The sequence below is a fragment of the Lissotriton helveticus genome, chromosome 7 (assembly GCF_964261635.1).
Source record: "Lissotriton helveticus chromosome 7, aLisHel1.1, whole genome shotgun sequence".
NCBI classification, from domain to species: domain Eukaryota; kingdom Metazoa; phylum Chordata; class Amphibia; order Caudata; family Salamandridae; genus Lissotriton; species Lissotriton helveticus.
This window is the reverse complement of record NC_136068.1, coordinates 1,466,672,760-1,466,698,510: the sequence shown is the minus strand read 5'-3', so window position 1 is coordinate 1,466,698,510 and position 25,751 is coordinate 1,466,672,760. Positions and strand designations below refer to the sequence as shown.

General features: G+C 45.7%; 1 protein-coding gene across 2 annotated transcripts in view; it reads right to left on the bottom strand.

Annotated features, from left to right (window-relative positions):
- Positions 1-7,185: 7,185 nt before the first annotated feature.
- Positions 7,186-25,751, bottom strand: part of LOC144770372 (toll-like receptor 12) — a 108,591-nt gene continuing 90,025 nt past the window's right edge. For both annotated transcript variants that reach the window (XM_078654842.1, XM_078654841.1), the window contains one exon: positions 7,186-11,158. In XM_078654842.1, coding sequence (XP_078510968.1) covers positions 8,287-11,115 — 2,829 coding nt within the window. In that variant the 5' untranslated portion in view covers positions 11,116-11,158 and the 3' untranslated portion in view covers positions 7,186-8,286. The remainder of the gene's footprint in view (positions 11,159-25,751) is intronic.

The following is a 25,751-nucleotide window of genomic DNA, read 5'->3' as shown; positions in this document are numbered from 1 at the left end:
TTAACAGAAGCAAAGTCCAGCAAAGTTCAGGGAAGTAGGCAGAGGGGCAAGGCTGGGCCCAGAGCCAGCTCACTGGGTCTCCAGGCAGGGAGACAGCCCAAGTGGCGGTCCTCTGGCCCAGCAGCAGCAACAGCCCCCTCAGGATCCTGGAAGAGAACAACTTCAGTGGGGACACAGCCCCATTTTTATACAGTGCATTCCTTTGTTCAAGGGTGCAGAGTGGGGGCGGAACCAGTCGCAGCTGGTTCTTGAGTACTCTGTTTACCTCAACCACCCTCTCTATTCACTGGCAGGGCTTGGGTCATTAGACACACCACAGGGGGGCGGAGCCAGCATTGTGTGGGGAAAACCCAGCCCATCCAGGACACAGGTACACTCCTCCCACACATCACTCATGCTGATCTCCCACTCACCACCGGGCAGACCCATCCAGACTTCCTGGAGCCTGGCATGCCAGCCAGCTCCAGCCAATCACACGCCAGCACCCTCACAGCACACGTACAGCCATGTCTAGAAATGGCGCTTCGCTACTAGACACATACATGCTGCATACACCGTTGCGCAGCATTCACTCACACGAGTTCACACATACCAGACTCAAGCCTGTACACCCCACGCATCAGGAACTACCAGGGACACATACATTCCCCATGCATTCCTATGGGCGGGCAGGCCTAGCTCAGCACATGCACTCAGAGTGCGCACGCACTTTCCACTGGGACACAGTGAAAGTGCGCAGAATCCAAAAATCACCATCTCCAGGTCACCATTTCAAGCAAAAAGTCTAGGGGTGAACCTGCCCTAAGGGCCAAAGTCCAACATATGTAATGAGATGCACGATGCATGCTTTGTCCGGACTGTACTGAGGTACAGAGTTTGCAATGTTGTACCGGGCAGGGAATGCATGGGCTAGGTGTCATAGGGTCCATAGTGCTATTCAAAATTGAAACTCTATACCCTTTTTAGGCTTTTTAGGTCTCGGCTAGAAGCGAGCGAAGCTCGCTCTCGCCAGAGACCTATAGTTAGCGGCTCAGCTTCCGAGGAGGACAGCACCTGGCCGCGCGCATTTCTGCCGAAGGAGGCGATTTGTGCCGGCCACGCGCGCGCGAACGCGCTCGCAGTGGCCAGGTGCTGTCCTCCTGGAAAGCAGCCTCCCACAACTCAAAACGCTGCTCGTGCTCACACCTGCTCCCAGGGCACGCACTCTCTCATCTGTGCGACTTGGTAGGGCAGCTTGTAGTGTTCCTCCCTCTTCTCAAAAGTACACAGGTCGCAGTCTTCTCTTTATGCAGGATGGGCGGATCGCCCGACAAACGCTGGTTCTTTTATTTCACCCACGCTCGCCTGCCCCCCGTTGATATTAAAGCATTTCTGGTGCATCGAAGCATCGAGGGAGGGAAAGTGCTTAAGTTCATTTTCTCTTCCTACAAGTACACCACATGTGATAAGCATGGGTCATTGTAGCATCACCCAAACATAGATAGTACATGCTGCTTCTGCAACGAAAGGCATGACTCAGTTAACCTGCTCCTGCATTCATTGGTAAGAAGAGAGGAGTTGGCCTAACGGCTAGGGCGCTCGACCTCAGACCTGGGGAACACGGTTCGAGTCAAGGGAATATCGCGAAAACCTCCTGTGATTCTGGGCAAATCCCCGTGCCTCACAAAATGAATGTGTGTCCTTGTGTAACATAATTGGTGCTATGTAAAGCACTCTGAACGTATTAAAAATCTATTTACATGTGAATATAATGTGCTTTCTTTTGATACTCCATTGTAGTAACCCCACTGGTCTTTTTCTCACTTTTGGGGTTACACTAGATAGTGCTTCCACTTCTCCTTGGGGATTCCTCCTTTTTGCATTTCAGCGGAACATAAGTTCATTTTATCTCGGAGACAGACTTGGGTGGTGCCTGTCTTCCGCATGTGCGTGTTCTCGCCGATCAGGTCTGTGTGGTTAATGTTGTGCAAGCCACTCATATTATGTGTACCTGCGTGGGTGTTCTGTGAGGCTGGTTTTATTTTACCACTTCAAAGCACGGGCCGTTTCCACCATTAGGCCAGACTAGGCGGTCGCCTAGGGCGGCGGAAGGGAGAGGGCAGCAAAAACAAGAGTTTGGGAATTCTGCTCATTTGCACTCAGCTTCCGAGGAGGACAGCACCTGGCCGCGCGCATTTCTGCCGAAGGAGGCGATTTGCACCTCCCACGCGCGCGCAAACGCGCTCGCAGTGGCCAGGTGCTGTCCTCCTGGAAAGCAGCCTCCCACAACTCAGAACGCTGCTCGTGCTCACGCCTGCTCCCAGGGCACGCACTCTCTCATCTGTGCGACTTGGTAGAGCAGCTTGTAGTGTTCCTCCCTCTTCTCAAAAGTACACAGGTCTCAGTCTTCTCTTTATGCAGGATGGGCGGATCGCCCGACAAACGCTGGTTCTTTTATTTCACCCACGCTCGCCTGCCTCCCGTTCATATTAAAGCATTTCTGGTGCATCGAAGCATCGAGGGAGAGAAAGTGCTTACGTTTATTTTCTCTTCCTACAAGTACACCACATGTGATAAGCATGGGTCATTGTAGCATCACCCAAACATAGATAGTACATGCTGCTTCTGCAACGAAAGGCATGACCCAGTTAACCTGCTCCTGCATTCAGTGGTAAGAAGAGAGGAGTTGGCCTAACGGCTAGGGCGCTCGACCTCAGACCTGGGGAACACGGTTCGAGTCTTGGGAATATCGCGAAAACCTCCTGTGATTCTGGGCAAATCCCTGTGCCTCACAAAATTAATGTGTGCCGTTGCGTAACGTAATTGGTGCTATGTAAAGCGCTCTGAACGTATTAAAAATCTATTTACATGTGAAAATAATGTGCTTTCTTTTGATACTCCATTGTAGTAACCCCACTGGTCTTTTTCACACTTTTGGGGCTACACTAGATAGTGCGTCCACTTCTCCTTGAGGATTCCTTCTTTTTGCATTTCAGCGGAACATAATTTCATTTTATCTCGGAGACAGACTTGGGTGGTGCCTGTCTTCCGCATGTGCGTGTTCTCGCCGATCAGGTCTGTGTGGTTAATGTTGTGCAAGCCACTCATATTATGTGTACCTGCGTGGGTGTTCTGTGAGGCTGGTTTTATTTTAACACTTCAAAGCACGGGCCGTTTCCACCATTAGGCCAAACTAGGCGGTCGCCTAGGGCGGCAGAAGGGAGAGGGCGGCAAAAACAAGAGTTTGGGAATTCTGCTCATTTGCACTCGCTCACTGTGACAGTATCAAAGCGGTGCCAGGACTCTGCGTCCCAAACCTCGGCCTCCAGACGGGGACAGGAAATCTGCAGCTGCGGCGCACAACATGCCCTTGAGAGGCACTGGGTGCTGAGGGCAGACCTGGACACAGGACGTTGGGTGGGCCGGGCATACTGGAGGGCCACCCTGTGCAGGAGGAGACAGGCGGTGGCGCTCTGTGCTCAGCTTGAGACCCCAGGCCCACAGCCCCGCCCCAACCTCCGGGCCACCATGGCGGAGGCACCGATGTGCTTCACCTGGTGCTTCTGGTGCTGGCCGTGTCCTGCGTGTCCATCAGCCTGGCGTCCAACAACAAATGCCACAACACCTTTGATTAAAACGGCTGGAATGCCAGGGTGAGGTATAGTGCCTGAAACTCAACTTTTGGCCTGGGAGCCTTTCACGGGATTGGAAATGAAAGCCTGTGTCAGACTCGTCAAGGGCCTTGAGTGCACAATTCCCGGAAGCAGCGTTGGCTGGGCTGATGAGAGTTGTACACGCCATGCCGACATCACTCCCACCCCGTACCTGCGCATGGCATATTACAGGCACACAGTCGACCTTTCTTCTCTTGCTGTGTGTACTCGACCTTCCGATCCAGACTGGAAGGAACAGCTAGAAGTCCCGGGGTTAGTGGCATTTAAGCGCTGCACCTAGCACCTAGAGGCAGTGTAGCGGCTAGGCCTAGCACGCCTGGGTGTTCTTCGCATTTCTTCCATTAGCAGCACGCTCTTCAGCGCCGAGGGAACCGGTTGTTGTAGACGCATGGTTCGCCTCTAAATAGCAGGCCAGGGCGGCAAAGAGATCAACTGCTCAGGTACAGCCACCCGTGGAAAAAAGCTGCATGGGTTGGCGAGTCACGCCCTGTTCACTTCAACCACCAGGGCACATCGGCACAAACTTTCCCTGTGTACCATGTTGGAGAACTGCCCATAGCCCATCCATCATTCTCCGCATGTTCGTTTATATTCCCTTCTTCTTACTGTGCAGCTGCAGACACCCCTCCCCAGTCTGCGATCCAGTGAGTCACATGCCTCTTTCCCCAATCCATCTGGTTCGATGTGCACTTTCCCTGCAGCTGCGGTACTTCTAGTTTTGCAATTAGGAAGCATCAGTGGGCCAGCTCTGAAGGGACGGGGAAGCCTACCCTGACTGACCGTGCACTGCAGGATGGTATTCATGATTCTACGCCCCGCCCACCAGAAGGACCCTCACTTTCAGGCACTGAGGCCACATTGCCAACCCTCGGCTCACGCCGATGAACCAAGGGAACAGTGTCAGACGCGGGATACGGGCGCTTCTGTGAAAGTGGAGCCTGCATCTGGAATTCCCACCCTGGAACATCTGTACCCCCCTCCAATTTAATGCTCTTCACAACCCCCCTCCCCCTCCCTCCAGATACTGGCGCCCGTCATCGCCCGTCATCGCCCGTCATCGCTTCAACATAGCATGCAACCTTCCAGTGATCAGTGCAATGCTGTGACGTATCACACAATCAGTGTAATGAGCATGTGCTGCCTCTCTGACGGCTCTCGGGATACACTCAGCGAAAGCATGACCCTGGGCCATGTACATGTGAAGCTGTGCAAGAGCTGTATGTACCTGACTGCTCTCCTACTTTGCCTTTGTGCGTCCGCTCCTCCTTGCATTTGATGCTCAAGGCCAGCTTGCACATGCGTAGCCTGGGATCAGTGCTTGCGTTTATTCTTAGGTGCTTTGGCAAGGTGTGCGTTTAAGCGGAGGCATGGTGCAACATATACCTATCTGCGGAGCGCTTCCCTCCATAAAGGTACTTGCACAGGCTTGCACTGCTAACTGTTTTCGTTGGCGAGTGTTGCTCCACTGATAGATTCTTCCCCCTGATTGCACTCGTGTTTTTCTTGCCTTCTGCCCCGCTGTCCGTGTATGATTGCACTCAAGAGATTAGGGTCTGGTCTCCTGCTGGTCACCTTCTGCACAGCCTCACTGGCACACCACGGAAACTGTGAGGCATCGAGGCATAGGAGCTAGGATCAAGGTAAGAGGTCTGTGGTCACCTGCCTGCCACCCTTCTCACTCCCTCACTCTCTATCTCACTACATAACAACTTCACTCTCTCTCTCTCTATCTCACTACCTCACTCACTCTTTATCTCACTACCTCACTCGCTCTCTTTCTATCTCACTAACTCACTTTCACTCTCTCTTTCACTACCTCTCTCTCTATCTCAATACCTCACAACATCACTCTCTGCTTATATCTCACTACCTCACAACATCCCTCTCCCTCACTACCTCACTCTTTCACTACCTAACTCTCTCTATCTCACTACCTCACTCTCTCTCTCACTACCTCACTCTCTCCCACTACCTCACTCTCTATTTAAATACCTCACTCTCTCTCTGCTAATGCAATAAGTCTCACATATGCAAAAAATTAAGCTATTGCCAATAGAAATGACAATGCCATTTATTTAGGGATAAACATTTTTTTTTTAAAGAGCAATGCCAACAGCTCTAACTATAATATTGCCGAAACCATTGCATTGTAAATGCTTGTTCTGTTTGTGACTCACACTTTGGCAAATACGACCCTCTCCTAAACAGGGTATGAACAAATTCCATAGGTAATTAGATGTTGAACAATTTTCTGAGGCTAAACCCTGAGCAGAATTTATTCCATTACTTTGCTAACACAACCCCCACAATTTACTAAGCGTGACTATCACATATTCCCAATGAACACTTTACCACAAATGTTATCCCTGTGATCAAATTGCTGGTATTCTGGTTAGACCCATACAGGTCAATGTGATCTCACATTGAGTCCACATGAAATCTGCTAGGTCAACTCTTCACCCCTTAACATTTAAAAAAAAAATCTTCTACAAGTGGACTTTTTCTACATGATGATTTCAAGAAATCATCCTATCAAGACTGGAATATGGAAACAACCTGCCTATAGGTATTTAAATGCCTGCCCTGTCTCCGGTTAAATCCTTGTTAAACCGTGTAGTCAGACTTGCTTCGGGGCCTAAAAACGCTGCCTACAGTTTACACAGCAAAAGAGACCCCCAAACACTCTCATCTACTGTGCCTTCATTTTCACCCAGAGATATTTCAAGGTCCTCGTTAACCATTAGGGGACTGTTGTTTTATAACAAAAAATATACCGTTTTTGTAAAATGTCAAAAGAATGGACGTCAGTCCTGATAGATCCCTTCCACTTGAACCTATGTCCAGAGGTTCTTTCAGATGAGTGGAGGTGGACGATGGCAAGGAGGAGACCACCAGGGCAGCTCTCACAGCCAGAGTCTGGAGACTGTCGGCCCCTGAGACGTCAGAGTAATATCCCAAGTGAAAGAGGAAAAGAGAAAGATCTAAGAATAGTGCTGAAGCGATGGCTCAGAAGGGGGGGCACTATGTGGTGGCTAATGCTTTCATTTACACATGGACAGGGACAGCTCGCCCAATGGATGCCTTGAGGATGGATGGGAGATATGGGGGCTCATTATTTTTAAGGTCTACCACTACAATTAGTGCAGCAGGTGCAGCACCTCTGGCCAGAGTTATGAAGGGTCGCTGCTCCAAAAGTATGGCTGTATTAGTAGAAAAAGGGATTTGGGGTACACTTTCATTACTTACATAAGGGCAAAGGTCACATTTGCTGCACAGGGAAGAGGACCCAAGCAAAGGAGGGCAAAATATTGGGCTTTTCCAGTTTTTCTTTCTACATTGACAAACGAGTAGGCAGCCTGCTTTGTGCCCGCAGGCCTAGGAGTTATGGCCCAGTGAAATGGTACATGCAACAGTGTGGTACTACTGGCAATTGCTTAATAGTAAAAATACGATATAAAACCATGAATTGCAATAATGGCGAGAGAGAGGACAAAAAATATCACACATGGGATTTTCAAAAATTAATCCAATTTATATTTTTCAGAAAGTTTCGAGCAATGCATACATATGATAAGAAGTTCGTATCACGGTTGGATAAAAGAGTGCATTGAAAAGTGTTCATAGAAGTACTCATGCGCAAAGTGATAAGGATAAAAAGAGTAATGGTTGTCACAGAATACTTTTAGACTATTAACAACAATGGCTAAAGCACCTCAAATTAGCTAATGTAATATGCCTGTTTGGAAGACCAATCTTCTGCTCAAAGTCAAAAGTTCATAGTTAAGAACTGCTGGTAACTGAATCCTAATACACCATTCATAAGGATCTCTGTATTCAATTCAGGTTTGAAAATCAATGTCGACGTTTTGACCCTATTGTTGCATGAGGTAAATTGAACCCATCAGAACAGTGGTGAAGAATAAAATGGCACCCTAGAGTAGCACAAACGCAAGGTAGGTAACTGGGCCCTACTCGGATACAGCCGTAGAGAGGGCACAAGGCTCCTCATCCACAAATTGACCACGCGGTGAAGACTCCTCACATAAGAAGACACACAGTCGTAAGGATACCACTCCTTAAATTCCTTTGTGAATTGCAACAATTATACACTTACTCTAAAGAGTAAGTTTACCTTTGTTAAACTAGCCCCTAGATAGTAGGTTATCAGCACTGAGTGTGGCAGACAAAGACCCTGTGAAATATTTATGGCAGTGGAGAAAATTATCCTTGCTCCAGACACAAATACCATCGTACTCTGTGGAGCAGGCAGGGGTGGCCTTGTGTGTTAGGGACAGCTTCTAGAGTACTGATAAGAATATTTGACGCCTCGCAGTGTAGTAGAGGAAAATTCAGCTGCGGCCTGGTTAGCAGGCCTCCGCACATAACAGAGGTAGAGTCCGGATTGTTCAAAAGGCTGAAAAAATGTCATAGGACACAATGTAGGCATGTATTTCTTACTGTCTAATCTTTGCTAACCCTGAGCCAAGGTTAGTATTGTCTATTCTGTATCATAGAGTAAGCAGTCTACCCAATTCAACAATCCCTAATCAAGTGCCAGGATTGCGAATGATTAAAGTCAAACCAATTGCTGTACCCATCCCCTAACTCACTGGGGGAGGGTGTACTGTACTTGTTAACAATTCACTATGTCTTCAACTTTAGTCTTCTCAATGGCCTTCCTCATATTCTCCCAAAACACCATCTGCTTGTCCTCATTTCCATCAGGCCATGCTATGTATGTTTTTTTCTTCACCATCTTGGCCAGCCTGTGATAGGCAGACAGCTGGTACTTTGAAACATGCTCCAAGAAGACCAGGATGAGGACATCCTCCTGCTCTGCAAGCAGCCGATAGGTCGCCATTCGCATCTCCAGAGAGCACCATTCACTCCTCAGATAATTGTGGCTGATCACACAGATGGTCTTCCTGCTCCTGTAAATACTGTCTGCTATGTTATCCACAATGTCTTTCCCCACCTCAAAATCCCTGTTGTGTAGGCACAGTTTAAAGAATGGTGGCCCTTTCTCCTCCAGGTTCGGAATGAGATGCTGCAAAATCCAGCCTTGGTCACTGCTGCTGTAGGACACAAAAGCATCAAACTCATATTTTACAGGCTTGCCTTTTCTTCCCCTTATTCGGTTCAGCCATGCATAGAATATATACATCAAACTCAAGAAATGAGAGCTGCATGTTTTGTATAGTAATGTGACAGATGTGAAAAAAAGAAGAAATATGGATGTCAAAAGGAATAACATAAACTCTATTTCTTGCTCACAGCTTTCATGTAAAAAAATCAAAAAGTTAAGCTTTGTACGCTCCTGAATGCAAATCAAATTGCTGAAATTGGTGACAAAGGTCTGTGGTGTACTGGCAGCCCAAGTGTAAAACCATGTATTGTCGCAATTGCATGGGAAGGTTACATCTTCTAAATACCAATATTTCAGCTTCGGAAATAATCGCTGAACACCATTATCCAGTGTTGCAAAAGCATCATTACGAGTTACAAAAACACGAAGCGAGATCATACTTTGGAACATGCCAAAAGTTAGGTATTTAAGCCCAGAATTCTCCAGAATAAGACATTGTAAACTTGGCAAATTCTGAAATAGAAATTCAGGGTTATAAGTGGAGTTGTACATAGCTGAATACAAATTCCATACTTCTAAATATTTCAAATAGATTAAATTAGAGAAATTTAATTCACTGTAATATCCTGCACCAATAAAATGACTATAAAACAGTTTCTCTACAATGGGGCACATCTGGTAAAAAGAGATCGGTTGGTACATAGATATGATACCAGCATTAAAAGCTATAAAAAGTTCTGTGGTGTTTTGGAAGAGAAGTCCTTTGGGCGTATCGATATTGATATAAAGGCCAATCAAAGTCACTATTTTCACAGAAGAGAGTGATATGTCACTTTTACTTTTGATATGTATATAATCACTTAATGTCCATGTTAAAACAGTTAAATGAGGGAAATTCTCAGGTATAAGATACATGATGTTTGTGTCCAGTGTGAACTCTTTGAGGGACTTTAGCTCTCCCCATTGATCCCCTTCAAGTTTTTTGAAGGAATTTCCTTTAATATCCAAGGTCAGCAAGTTGGGCACAGGTTGCAAAATGAGACTATCTAGAAGCTTGAGGTTGTTGTCATGCAAATCCAGATGCTTTAGGTGGAGCAATCCAAAGAATCCCAGAGGTTCAATTGTTTCGATCCTATTTGAATTGAGATCCAGCACAAGTAAATGAGCCATGCAGGCAAATTGTTTGTTTTTGATAGAGCTTACATTGTTGAATGAAAAGTGCAGAACCTGTAGTCCAGAATAGAAATGCAATTTTTCATATGAAAGAGGACACAGATCTAGTTTAAGGTCAGTATTTTGAGAGAGAATTAAAACTCTCAGATGAGGAATCTTGTATAAAATATCGTTTGCAAGATATTTAAGATTATTGCTACTGAGATCCAAGGTTTCCAAAGACCCACACTCGGACAAGCCCTCTCCTGACAACTGCTCAAGGTCACTATAGGTAACAGCAAAGGACACTAGTTTAAATCTGGATGCAATGTAACACATGTTAATGGTAGATGGAGTTTCCTTCTTCACAAACCTAAGAAACAAATTGTCTAATGTGCCAGCTCCACAATGCAAAAGATCATTTAACAGCAGGGGCGGAGGGCTAAGAATCAGCGAGCGAAGCCCCATCCTACTAAAAGCATCTGGGCTAAGTTTACTGACAGGATTTTCTGATAGATCCAGCTCAAAGATCGCTGGAATGTTATCCCATTGCTTGAACCCAAGTTTCATCTGAACGATCTCAATGTAGTTGTTGCGTAGGTCTAGTCGGTGAACTGATTGCATTCCCCTGAAGACACTGAACACCATGGAGAAGTCATTAATGTTATCATACTGTAGAGAGAGTTCCTGAAGCTGAACAGAAGGTGGCAGATCCACCTGTCCAATATGATTAATACAGATGTTATTCAAGGTTAGAGTTTTTAAGGATGTCAAATTGAGAAATACATCTTGTGCAAATGATATGTTTTTGCATTGGAAAGATAAGGGATCATATAAAATGGTGAGGTTTTGAAGGTGTGGCAGTCCGTGGAACGCTCCTGGGAGCACAGTTTGAACTTCAACCTCCAAATACAAATACTGTAGCGCCTGGAATCTACAGAGTGCATTCCTGTGAATGGTTGATACACTTCCAGTAACACACATAGCCAGGATATCTCTAGGAACATCAGATAGATCTTCTGGTAAAGCAGCGATATTACCGCACCTAGCAAATAAGGTTTTGTTTTGAAATGAAGGCCATGAATAACAATCTGGCAGTCTGTCCAGGTATGTGGCATGCTCAGCGAGCACACATTTTTTACTGGTCCACCCAAGGCTGAAGTGAGTCCTGGTGGAGACGAAAAATAAGACGCCGCTCCAGGCAAAGAAGAGCACTTCCTTCATTCTTTTAATGTTTGAAGTCACCTTGATGCAGGTCTTTTTTTCTCTGAAAAACGAAATAAAATGTAGAGTTAGCCAGAAACTACATTTGGCCTACTAATAGTTATTATTTTGCTAATGACCAATAAACTAGAAATGTAGTACTTTGTAGGTCCTGAATCACAGGAGTGTGCACAAACACTCACATACAATTTTTATGATATTTTTGTGAAAAAGAGTAAACAGAAATCAGTGTGATTCAGTAACAGGCAAAATATGTTAATTAGGCCCTCATTCTGATGTTCGGTGGTGGGTCCACTGACATCTATCGATGCGATTCGACCACCGGATTATGAACTGGGGAGAGAATGACTATTGCTGTTCCAACGGGCTCAAAGTATATATCGGAGCTGCGGTGAGACCGTAATCCCAAAAATAGGGGCATTGCCTGTTCAGCCACCACCATAGGGATTATGATTTCTCTTTCTGTCTGCCTGTCTATGGCGATCCAAAGCCATTGAAAAGCAGATGGAAAGTGTTGTAACCTATTCCCCGCCATGTTTCACCTCCCTTCTTTTCCTTTTGATATGCTCATCCTCCACCCCCTTTCCTGTCACTTGGAACGTTCAGGGAGTTCATGTTAGAAAGTTGGGGATTGTGTTTGTCAGAGGAGAGTGGATGACCAGAATAAAGGTGTCTACTTACATTACTGGCGTCATCATGATTATTGTATCTTTTCCATGATGGCAACGAGGATGGGATCCGAACCCACGTGTGCAAAGCACAATGGATTTTTGAGAGATCAAAGTAATAAATGTTGTTCTAGAGCGCCACAAGTTCTTCAACCGTGTGCAAGGAAAGAATGAATTTGTCAAGTGTTATTCAGCAGTTTTAAGAGGTCTCACTCAACTGTGTAACTTTGGCAACTCAACGACTCCCTGATAAGAGATCAATTAGCCAGATACACAAGTAGCAGTCAGATACAGGAACAATTATTAGCCAAAAACCCTACCCTGGAAGTAGCAAGTTCCCTAGCTCCAGCTGTTCAACACACGGCTAAATATTTGAAAGAAATGAAAGTAACTGAAGAGGTAGTTGCCCCTGTACACGTGAAAGATTCAAACAGTAATATTTTTAAAGTAAAAAATAAAGGGGAACCCTACAAAAAACCTATGAGAGAACACCCTGAACTAAAATGCTACATATGTGGTAGCAATAACCATTTGGCAAACAGCCCTCACTGTTCTGCCCGTAGCGTCATTTGAAAGAAATGCAACAGGAGAGGCCATTTAGCCAGAATTTGTAGGGATGGAAACAACAGCCAAGTCAAAACAGTAAATGTTGAGAGCGCACAACCCCAGAAATGTGTATTTCCAGTGAAAAGTGTAAGCAGTTATACCAGACTAGGATACCCCAAATGTAAAGTGCCACTCAATAACAAAACCGTAGAAATGTTTGCAGACTCTTGTTCACCCTTTACCTTGTTAAATATTGAGGACAATAAAAGATTTTTGGGAGATTAAAGTGCCGAAATCACAAAACCTGTCATTTCTCCCAAAGGCTACACCAAAGATCCCATTCCCCTGGTAGGTATGATGGAAGCCCAAATACATTTTAAAGGAAGGTCCACTGTAGGTAAAGTGTATCTGGTAAGAGTAGGGTCCAATCTTCTAGGTTGGCAACACCAGAAGGAATTGGGAATTATACTCGACCCCAACAATAGAGATCAAGTTATTCAGGTGGAAGAAGTGGAGAAGTGTGGCTCAATGGTTAGAGCGGCAGACCCTGATGCAGAGGTCTAGCCCGGGACCAGGGTTCAATTCCCCGCCTCGGCGGGTCTTGGGCTCAAAAATTCCACAGACCTGATAATTCTCGCCTCGGGGCCTATTCCAATCATGGATTCCCACTCTGCAACTCTGGGCAATAGCTTGCTTAATCTCCACAACGGCCCCCACAACGCTAAGGATGCCTGGCCTCCACCTTGGGGGTTCCCAGGAGTGGACACCTCACAGGGAAAGCCAGGATGGGTTCCACAGCGGTATTCGTACAAGCGCCTTTAGACCCTTGCTGGGGAGTAGTGCGCTATACAAGTATCAATTTACATTTTTTGGATTCTGATTGGGGCAAGACACTATGTGATGAATTTCTGAGTTTTTCACAGATGAACTGGGACTTTTGAGAAGCTTTCAACACAAAATAAAAGTCAAACAAGGAGCAAAACCAGTGGTCCACAAAACCCGTCCTGTTCCCCTTCTAATGAGACTGCCCCTTAAGAATGAGCTAGACAGGTTGTGTCATTTGGGTGTAATACAACCCATAGACTCATATGAATTGTTGGCACCCATAGTCATAGCTTCCAAGGCTAATGGGGAAGGCATCTGTATTGGCTTGCGCAGTCTTAACTATAACATTTGGGTCGAGAGATTTGCCCTCCCCAATATTAATGAAATGTTGAGCACCATGGGGAAAGCTAAGTTCTTGTCTGTCATCGATTTGTCCATGGCATAACATCAAGTAGAACTACACCCTGAGTGAAGACCCCTAACTGCGTTCTCTTCCCCCTCTTAACGATAACATTTGGGTAGAGAGATTTCCCCTCCCCAATATTAATGAAATGTTGAGCACCATGGGGAAAGCTAAGTTCTTGTCTGTCATCGATTTGTCCATGTCATAACATCAAGTAGAACTATACCCTGAGTGAAGACCCCTAACGGCGTTTTCTTCCCCCTTTGGCCCGTATATGTTCATTGGGATGCCATTTGGACTTGCTTCAGCTGCCACAGTTTTCCAAACGATGATGCAGCAAGTGCTTAGTGGAATCCCAAACACTATGTGTTTCCATGATGACATATTGATTTATGGGATATCTGCGGAAGAACATGATTCTGTTTTCAAAACTGTGTGCAAAAGTCTATCAGAGACAGGGTTTACGGTGAAGCGTGACAAATGCAAAATAAAGGTGAATGCAGTAGACTATCTGGGACATATCATCTCACAAGATGGTTTAAGACCAAAACATAGTGTGATTCAACCCATAAGCGATGCCCTGTACCCCACTAACAAGGAGGAACTCACGTTCTTTTTAGGCCTTATTGAGTATATGGCCAAGTTTGTTCCTCAGTTTTCAAAGAAATGCGATGGATTACAAGAGCTGTTGAAAAAAAAAACAGGAATTTAAATGGGAGGAGATGCACTGGGAAATGGTAAAAAATATGAAGCAAGAAACCATTGAGTCACCAACCCTAGGACGTTTTGACTACAGGAAGAAAACTATACTAAGCACTGATGCTTCCAACAAAGGCCTAGGGGCAACATTATCACAAAAAGGGGAAGGTGGCGAGACCATCATAGCCTTCACATCTCAAGCCTTGAGTCAGATGGAACGTAACTACTCTGTAATTGAGAGGGAAGTCCTGGCGTACTATTGGGACATTAACCATTTTAAATCCTTTCTATGGGTAACCAAGGTCAGTGTCTGCACGGACCAGAAACCCTTAACATTCATGTTTTCACCTAAACAAGTCATTGCTATTCTCCAAGGATAGCCAAGTGGGTTCTGGGTCTAGAGAACTATTGCTTTAGAATTGAGTACTTGCCAGGACAAGAAAATGTGGTAGAAGATTACTTATCGAGATCTCCCCTTAACACTAACCATCACGAAGATCTTTTGGATGCTCCCATCCAAGCCATCCAATTACCGTCCCTCAGCAAGGAGGAATGGGAGGAAGGGATGAGAATGGACAGTAAACTGAACTCTCTTAAAAAGTTAATAGTCAATGGTTGGCCAGAAAGATGCAGTGAAGTGGTGAAGATATGAAAGATTTTTGCAAAGTAAGACACAAATTAACCATCAATGACGATAAAGTGCATTGCAATAAGAAAATAGTCCCACCTTCTGATCTCAGCAACAAAATATTAGACCTGGACCATGAAGGACACTTAGGGAGAAGCATCACAAAAAACAGTGAGGAACAATTTCTGGTTCCCCAAGATGGACTCAATGGTGGAAGTGAAAGTCAAAGTATGCATCGTCTGTGCAAGAAGTGACAAAACGAAGATCCTATGAAAAGTTCCCTTGACTCTAGTGGAGGTACCCACAGTGCCATGGACGAAACTGGCCATGGACATAATTGGCCCTATGGAAACATTGGGATCCCAAAAGAGATTTATGTTCGTCTAGGTTGACTACACCTCACACTGGGTAAATGTTGGATTCACATCAACGACAACAACTAGCAGTCTCGTCACATTTCTAAAATCTGTCTTTTCAAATGAAGGTATACCAGCAGTTCTTAAACATCAAGCGTGAGAAAACTTCACTATACTGAACAAAAGCCAATGGATTAGCGGAAAGAACAAACAGCATGATAAAAGAACATTTACAACTAGCCATCACTAACGGCCACAATATAGACGATTCTCTCAGAGAATGCACATGGACTTGCCACACCGCGCCTGATCTCATCACAAGAATTTCCCCTTTTGTGGCACTAAGAGGGAGAGAGCCAAGCACCAAAGCTAATTACAAAAGTTGGTATGACCAAAGACATGGGGTAAAAGGACATAACCTCAGAATCAACAATTCGGTTATGGTAAGGAAACCTACCCATGTCCAGGCTGTGCACAGCAAATTCTATTCCTCAACGATTAAGTAATATAGGCAGAAATGTGGTACGCCTTGAGAATGGACAGACTTGGAGTGGGACAGACTTCTAAATGCTGATTAGTGTAACTGTTTCAGTCCACAGACTCATGCTGTTTTGTTCATCCCTCCTTTTGTGGGGAGATGTGTTGTAACCTATTCCCCGCCATGTTTCACCTCCCTTCTTTTCCTTTTGGTATGCTCCTCCCCCCCTCATTTCCTGCCACTTGAAACGTGCAGTGAGTTCATGTTGGAATGTTGGGGATTGTGTTTGTCAGAGGAGAGCGGATGACCAGAATAAAGGTGTCTACTTACATTACAGGTGTCTTCCTGATTATTGTATCTTTTCCACAGTAAGGTATTCAGGGGCCCCTACAAGGCCCCTGTCCCCTCTGGGCCTTTGCTATAGGGGCTGTGCCCCCCCCTCAACATCCATGCACCATGTGGCAGGCACAGAATGGTTCCTGACACATGCTATGCATGTTTGAAAACATCCAGTTTTCAGTTACAGCATGGGCTGTGGCCTTTTCTGGCTGCCGCACGAGTTGTAATGGAAAAATGGATGTTTCCTAATTCAGCAGGTAGAACCTCTGACTTAAAGTCGGGCGGATTCCATCCCGCTATGGAGTCCGTCATATGCCTGTCCGACCGACATCGTAATGGGCCCCTCAGAGTTTGGTGACTGAAGGACATCCATCCAAACTTGGGAGCTATCACATCCCTCCTGTGTACAGTGTATATGTTTGTGCTGTAAAGCAGTAGACTGTTTTTTTTCTCAAGTCAATTTCACTGTACTGTGTTATTTAAATCCAATCCAATCCAATCCAAAAATTCTTTATTTTGGCCATTCGAGACCATAAAAGATACAATAAAAGACATGTAAAACCACATGCGAACATACAATATAAAAACAGTGCAAGGAAGCAAAGACTACTTAATTCAATGCATGTAAAAATCCGGGAAATTCAAGGTACAATTCACTACAGTTCATTTCATGATTAAAAGTTAAAAGTTACCCTTTCAGTGTTTTTTTTCTTATCTGCCACATAGCCATTAAATACTTAGCTAGAGCAAAAACAATATAGTGCAGGGTGCTTGTCTTTAGAATTCTGTATGATTGTAAACAATTTCTAAAGCCTAGATTCCTACACAGAGGCACTAGCCAGTACTTTCTTGGTCTACTGTAGGCAGGGCAAAAAAACAGCACATGTAGTTCGTCCTCCACATTCATGCTGCACCCAGGACAGGTTTTATCGTCCGATGTTGACCATTTACTTGTGAAGTCTTTGAGGGGCAGTGTACCAAACCTCCATTGGATAAAAAGTTTCCTTGCAGTAATAGGGAAAATAATGTCCATAAATCCTTCGAACTTAAATGAACTTTTGGTGGCCAGAAATTGTTCAGTGCGGGTGCCGATTTTCGGAGCACACACGAGCACACACTCCGTCAAAATCTTGGTGAGCATTTGGCGGGACACCCCGAGACAGCCTCTTTCTGGATAATCCCACAGATCAGCCAGGCCCAATCGATAAAATTCTCGTTTTACGTATGCCAGCCATGGGATTCTGTCGAACCAGTTAAAGCTCAGGACGTGCTTCAGATCTTGCCTGTAGTGGGAGAGTTCAGTAGTAGACCAGAGCCTATGCCAGAACCTCAGTGGCTTTAGGGCTAATTCATCCCCTATTGAAGGGAGCCCCAGATCTAGTCTCAGTGGTAGCAGAGGTGTACCTTGTGGTAGAGCCAGCAAACGTCTAAGGAAGTTGGTCTCCACCTTGACAAGTTCTGTCCCGACGTTATGACCCCACAGCTCACCACCATATGATGAGGCTGCTCTAGCTTGAGTTATGTACATCTCCAAGGCTGGACTAACTGGCTTGAAGGTTGAGGAATTCGAAACCTTCAGAATTGCCCCCACCATATGCGATAACTTTAGGCGGGATCTTACTATCTGTGGACCCCAGGATAGATTTTCATGTAAAGTTACCCCCAAGTACTGGAACGTTCTAACCCTTTCCAGCCTATCCGATCCCAGGGTTGGATTGGGCCTAGTTGTTGCCGAGGGATTGAATACCATGAATTTGTTTTTTTCTGCATTGATCTCAGGCCATGCGCCCTGCAGAAGTTCCCAAACCCATCCAGTATCCGTTGGATTCCCATCGGGGATTTGGAAAGCAGGAGAGTATCATCGGCAAACATAATTGCCGGAACCCTCCTGCCTGCCAGCCTGGGGGCGTTGTTGTTGCTGACATTGTCAAGGTAAGATATTACACCGTTGACGAAGAGACAGAACAGGGTCGGTGCTAAGACGCAACCCTGTCTTACCCCCCTGACAACTGGAAACCTAGATGACAGTGCCCCATCCCTCCCACACCTAACCTGGGCAAAGTTTCCATTATGGAGCCTAATTATTGCCTGTAATAGCTGTGGGGGAACACCTAACTCCCTGAAAACTGCCCATAATTGTAAAACTGTGTTATTTAAATGAATTCTGGACTAAGCTCTATGGTACTCAATATGTGAATGTCCATATATTAGTACAGTTGATCCAAGTAACATGTCTTAAAAGGTGCCATGATAGGTGCAGAGCGAACAAACAATCAAAAACATATTATGGAGGATCTGCAAAAATTATTTATTCACCAAGGCCACAAAATTTACCCTAGGAAAACTGTGTGTGTGCATAACTGGAAATCTCACCAAAGAATAATGGCTCTGCTGCAGTGCATGCACAATTCTCAGTGCGTGGCACTGTTCACCTCCAAGTCTTTTCCCGTGGCCACCAATTTAGCAAAATGCCACTGGTGGTAGAAGTAACATCTCATTCCTTTGGGCCAATGGATGACATCTTGCGAAGTGGCATCACATGGAGTGAGTTTAAGGGTAGATCTGCCTTTCTGTCGGTGTGTGGTTCGCTGAACCCTGGACTAATGCACTATATTGTAAATTATGAAGAAGGTATGTGAAAGACATACTCAGATTGGCCTTCATCCTGCTAACACTTTACCCTCATTTTTACTTAGAAAATAATGTGTGTTTTGTGGTGACCTTCAAATGATTATCCACGATGTCAAAGTTCAAATTGAACCAATACAAGAGCGATCCTCATTATAGATCACAAACAGAGGGAGTCGTGAGAAGTGCCCCGTTAGGAAAATGCATAAATCAACAAGCAATTACTTAATACATTACACAGATTAAAGTAAAGGCAACCGTTGGTGGTCCAAGCACAAGACGGTTAGTAACATACTTAATGAATAGTGCTCCCAGTATTCTGTTGTTACTGATTTTCACAGATAATTACAGACAAAACATTGGGGCAGATGTATCATCCGTTTTTTTTGTCGCAAACGCTGCGATTCGCAAAATGATTTAAAAAAGGGGGGTGGTGATGGACAGAGTATCTGAATTAAGCAGAACACTCCTACCCAGTCAAAAGATCAGGGCTTGATCCATCACCGTTTTTTAGCTCACTGCACCATCCCAGTTCAGAACCTGGCTACATGTAAATTAGTCTGACCCTGGCCCAGTGCATCATGGGAACAGGGCAGACCAAACTACCAAGCCAATTCTTTACTGGAAAGGAAACAAGCTTCCGGGGACCGGTTTCTGGCATTACAACCGTCTTCGGCCCGGCTTGCTTGAATCCTGATGGTGCAGTGAGCAAGGGACTCACATCTGAGCATACCCTTCCACACTTGTGGTGGCCAAAACGATTAAAAAAAGGGGGGTGGGGATGGACAGAGTATCTGAATTAAGCAGAACACTCCTACCCAGTCAAAAGATCAGGGCTTGATCCATCACCGTTTTTTAGCTCACTGCACCATCCCAGTTCAGAACCTGGCTACATGTAAATTAGTCTGACCCTGGCCCAGTGCATAATGGGAACAGGGCAGACCAAACTACCAAGCCAATTCTTTACTGGAAAGGAAACAAGCTTCCGGGGACCGGTTTCTGGCATTACAGCCGTCTTCGGCCCGGCTTGCTTGAATCCTGATGGTGCAGTGAGCAAGGGACTCACATCTGAGCATACCCTTCCACACTTGTGGTGGCCAAAACGATTCAAAAAAGGGGGGTGGGGATGGACAGAGTATCTGAATTAAGCAGAACACTCCTACCCAGTCAAAAGCTCAGGGCTTGATCCATCACCGTTTTTTAGCTCACTGCACCATCCCAGTTCAGAACCTGGCTACATGCAAATTAGTCTGACCCTGGCCCAGTGCATCATGGGAACAGGGCAGACCAAACTACCAAGCCAATTCTTTACTGGAAAGGAAACAAGCTTCCGGGGACCGGTTTCTGGCATTACAGCTGTCTTCGGCCCGGCTTGTTTGAATCCTGATGCTGCAGTGAGCAAGGGACTCACATCTGAGCATACCCTACCACACTTGTGGTGGCCAAAACGATTCAAAAAAGGGGGGTGGTGATGGACAGAGTATCTGAATTAAGCAGAACACTCCTACCCAGTCAAAAGATCAGGGATTGATCCATCACCGTTTTTTAGCTCACTGCACCATCCCAGTTCAGAACCTGGCTACATGTAAATTAGTCTGACCCTGGCCCAGTGCATAATGGGAACAGGGCAGACCAAACTACCAAGCCAATTCTTTACTGGAAAGGAAACAAGCTTCCGGGGACCGGTTTCTGGTATTACAGCCGTCTTCGGCCCGGCTTGCTTGAATCCTGATGGTGCAGTGAGCAAGGGACTCACATCTGAGCGTACCCTTCCACACTTGTGGTGGCCAAAACGATTAAAAAAAGGGGGGTGGGGATGGACAGAGTATCTGAATTAAGCAGAACACTCCTACCCAGTCAAAAGATCAGGGCTTGATCCATCACCGTTTTTTAGCTCACTGCACCATCCCAGTTCAGAACCTGGCTACATGCAAATTAGTCTGACCCTGGCCCAGTGCATCATGGGAACAGGGCAGACCAAACTACCAAGCCAATTCTTTACTGGAAAGGAAACAAGCTTCCGGGGACCGGTTTCTGGCATTACAGCTGTCTTCGGCCCGGCTTGTTTGAATCCTGATGGTGCAGTGAGCAAGGGACTCACATCTGAGCATACCCTACCACACTTGTGGTGGCCAAAACGATTCAAAAAAGGGGGGTGGTGATGGACAGAGTATCTGAATTAAGCAGAACACTCCTACCCAGTCAAAAGATCAGGGATTGATCCATCACCGTTTTTTAGCTCACTGCACCATCCCAGTTCAGAACCTGGCTACATGCAAATTAGTCTGACCCTGGCCCAGTGCATCATGGGAACAGGGCAGACCAAAATACCAAGCCAATTCTTTACTGGAAAGGAAACAAGCTTCCGGGGACCGGTTTCTGGCATTACAGCTGTCTTTGGCCCGGCTTGCTTGAATCCTGATGGTGCAGTGAGCAAGGGACTCACATCTGAGCATACCCTTCCACATTTGTGGTGGCCAAAACGATTAAAAAAAGGGGGGTGGTGATGGTCAGAGTATCTGAATTAAGCAGAACACTCCTACCCAGTCAAAAGATCAGGGCTTGATCATTCACCGTTTTTTTAGCTCACTGCACCATCCCAGTTCAGAACCTGGCTACATGCAAATTAGTCTGACCCTGGCCCAGTGCATAATGGGAAAAGGGCAGACCAAACTACCAAGCCAATTCTTTACTGGAAAGGAAACAAGCTTCCGGGGACCGGTTTCTGCATTACAGCCGTCTTCGGCCCGGCTTGCTTGAATCCTGATGGTGCAGTGAGCAAGGGACTCACATCTGAGCATACCCTTCCACACTTGTGGTGGCCAAAACGATTAAAAAAAGGGGAGTGGTGATGGACAGAGTATCTGCATTAAGCAGAACACTCCTACCCAGTCAAAAGATCAGGGCTTGATCCATCACCGTTTTTTAGCTCACTGCACCATCCCAGTTCAGAACCTGGCTACATGTAAATTAGTCTGACCCTGGCCCAGTGCATCATGGGAACAGGGCAGACCAAACTACCAAGCCAATTCTTTACTGGAAAGGAAACAAGCTTCCGGGGACCGGTTTCTGGCATTACAGCCGTCTTCGGCCCGGCTTGCTTGAATCCTGATGGGGCAGTGAGCAAGGGACTCACATCTGAGCATACCCTTCCACACTTGTGGTGGCCAAAACGATTAAAAAAAGGGGGGTGGGGATTGACAGAGTATCTGAATTAAGCAGAAAACTCCTACCCAGTCAAAAGATCAGGGCTTGATCCATCACCGTTTTTTAGCTCACTGCACCATCCCAGTTCAGAAACAGGCTACATGCAAATTAGTCTGACCCTGGCCCAGTGCATCATGGGAACAGGGCAGACCAAACTACCAAGCCAATTCTTTACTGGAAAGGAAACAAGCTTCCGGGGACCGGTTTCTGGCATTACAGCTGTCTTCGGCCCGGCTTGCTTGAATCCTGATGGTGCAGTGAGCAAGGGACTCACATCTGAGCATACCCTACCACACTTGTGGTGGCCAAAATGATTCAAAAAAGGAGGGTGGTGATGGACAGAGTATCTGAATTAAGCAGAACACTCCTACCCAGTCAAAAGATCAGGGCTTGATCCATCACCGTTTTTTAGCTCACTGCACCATCCCAGTTCAGAACCTGGCTACATGCAAATTAGTCTGACCCTGGCCCAGTGCATCATGGGAACAGGGCAGACCAAAATACCAAGCCAATTCTTTACTGGAAAGGAAACAAGCTTCCAGGGACCGGTTTCTGGCATTACAGCTGTCTTTGGCCCGGCTTGCTTGAATCCTGATGGTGCAGTGAGCAAGGGACTCACATCTGAGCATACCCTTCCACATTTGTGGTGGCCAAAACGATTCAAAAAAGGGGGGTGGTGATGGACAGAGTATCTGAATTAAGCAGAACACTCCTACCCAGTCAAAAGATCAGGGCTTGATCCTTCACCGTTTTTTAGCTCACTGCACCATCCCAGTTCAGAACCTGGCTACATGCAAATTAGTCTGACCCTGGTCCAGTGCATCATGGGAACAGGGCAGACCAAACTACCAAGCCAATTCTTTACTGGAAAGGAAACAAGCTTCCGGGGACTGGTTTCTGCATTACAGCTGTCTTCGGCCCGACTTGCTTGAATCCTGATGGTGCAGTGAGCAAGGGACTCACATCTGAGCATACCCTTCCACACTTGTGGTGGCCAAAACGATTAAAAAAAGGGGGGTGGTGATGGACAGAGTATCTGAATTAAGCAGAACACTCCTACCCAGTCAAAAGATCAGGGCTTGATCCATCACCGTTTTTTAGCTCACTGCACCATCCCAGTTCAGAACCTGGCTACATGCAAATTAGTCTGACCCTGGCCCAGTGCATCATGGGAACAGGGCAGACCAAACTACCAAGCCAATTCTTTACTGGAAAGGAAACAAGCTTCCGGGGACCGGTTTCTGGCATTACAGCCGTCTTCGGCCCGGCTTGCTTGAATCCTGATGGTGCAGTGAGCAAGGGACTCACATCTGAGCATACCCTTCCACGCTTGTGGTGGCTAAAACGATTAAAAAAAGGTGGGTGGTGATGGACAGAGTATCTGAATTAAGCAGAACACTCCTACCCAGTCAAAAGATCAGGGCTTGATCCATCACTGTTTTTTAGCTCACTGCACCATCCCAGTTCAGAACCTGGCTACATGCAAATTATTCTGACCCTGGCCCAGTGCATCATGGGAACAGGGCAGACCAAACTACCAAGCCAATTCTTTACTGGAAACGAAACAAGCTTCCGGGGACCGGTTTCTGGCATTACAGCCATCTTCGGCCCGGCTTTGCTTGAATCCTGATGGTGCAGTGAGCAAGGGACTCACATCTGAGCATACCCTTCCACACTTGTGGTGGCCAAAACGATTAAAAAAAGGGGGGTGGTGATGGACAGAGTATCTGAATTAAGCAGAACACTCCTACCCAGTCAAAAGATCAGGGCTTGATCCATCACTGTTTTTTAGCTCACTGCACCATCCCAGTTCAGAACCTGGCTACATGCAAATTATTCTGACCCTGGCCCAGTGCATCATGGGAACAGGGCAGACCAAACTACCAAGCCAATTCTTTACTGGAAAGGAAACAAGCTTCCGGGGACTGGTTTCTGGCATTACAGCCGTCTTCGGCCCGGCTTGTTTGAATCCTGATGGTGCAGTGAGCAAGGGACTCACATCTGAGCATACCCTTCCACACTTGTGGTGGCCAAAACGATTCAAAAAATCAACTGCACCATCAGGATTCAAGCAAGCCGGGCCGAAGACGGCTGAAATGCCAGAAACCGGTCCCCGGAAGCTTGTTTCCTTTCCAGTAAAGAATTGGCTTGGTAGTTTGGTCTGCCCTGTTCCCATGATGCACTGGGCCAGGGTCAGACTAATTTGCATATGGCCAGGTTCTGAACTGGGATGGTGCAGTGAGCTAAAAAACGGTGATGGATCAAGCCCTGATCTTTTGACTGGGTATGAGTGATTCTTTAGTTAGGAAATAGCCAAGGGGCTTATGTACAAGCCCCTTGTGTCTCCGGGGCATCAATTTTAAAATGGGAAAGGGCTTGTAAATATGCTCCCACGTTTTTAATGCCTTCCAGAACATAAATATATTTAGAATGACCTTGATGTGTGAATTTTTCATGTGATTATTATCTTTCCTATAGATCCAAACTTTCCCAGCCCTGACTTATGGCCACATAGAAAATTGTTTCATTTTCATGAAGAGCTCTTCCAGAGCTCAAGGTCGCACTGAACTCGGACTCCTATGACAGGACCTGGCCTGCAACGCATATTTCTTAAGGTACTGCTGTCATCTAATAATCAATTCTATGCAGGCACTTTGAAACATATCATCAAGCAGCATATAGACAGAGGGCCTCATTTCTGAAAACGGTTGCATTGCTGAGACAAAACAGCAATGCAACAGGTTTCACTGCGCTCTCCTTGCGACATGATGGATGCTCCGTATATGAAGTACACACTCCATGTTGTAAGGAAAGATAGATACATCAGGTATCCTGAGTTATCTGTCGGCGCAAAAGTCAGGCGTTGCTAAAGTTGTTTCGCAAGCATGACACAACTCCAGCAACATTTTGGAGGAGGTCTATCCTTAATGCACTGCATCACCCTTCTACCTGCCATGAGGCAGGCGTAAGGTTTTGATGCAATGGTGTCCTGGAAGTGGTGCATTGAAATCTTGTAGATTTCAATGCACCACTTCAACAAGGCTTTCTTGCAGGGAAATGACCGCCCTGCATACATTATACCTGACGCAGGTATAATGAGGCGCAGAGGTTTACAAGGTGAGACATCTGCCTAAATGCGTCACTTTGTAAACATGGTGCAATGTGGTGCATTGTTTATGCCAGCACTGCGTCACAACAGCAGTGCAAAAATGTTGGATGGGCTCATAAATAAGCCCCAGAGAATCTAACAAAAGGCAATCAAAACTCAAATAACTTTGCTGATCCCTGCTGAAGTCATGATTGAGGAATCTAAAAGAAATTATCTTTTCTAATAATGGACTCTTTTTACTTGCGGAACACCCACTATTATTTATTTGAGCAGTTCCAAACATGAACAAGACAGAAAATTATAAGAATGATGTTGCCAATCAAAGAATACAGACTCACCTGACGTTTGAAATCTTATGCAAATCCACAAGCAGGCTTTGTGAAAATGCGTCCCTTGCCCACTAATTTATTCTGTTGTCCAAAGGGCCATTCAGAGAGATAAATATGCATAAAAAAGATCATGCTTGAAAACATATTGACCAGCTGCATTGGCCATCTTTTTGACAAATTGTCTAGCTGTCAATCTTTTTAAAACCGAATAGATTTCTGAACTTTGTCGCTACACAAAATGTTTAGAATCCTTCTTTACATTTTTTTACACATGACAATATAAATCTTACATTGTATGTGCTAAATAACTATTCCCTGCAATTGGTGAACTATTATTTTATTATGTTTTTGTAACAATTTTAATTAATCAATTACAATAACTACATTTTCTCTCACCTTCTCTTTATCCTTTTTTCTCTCA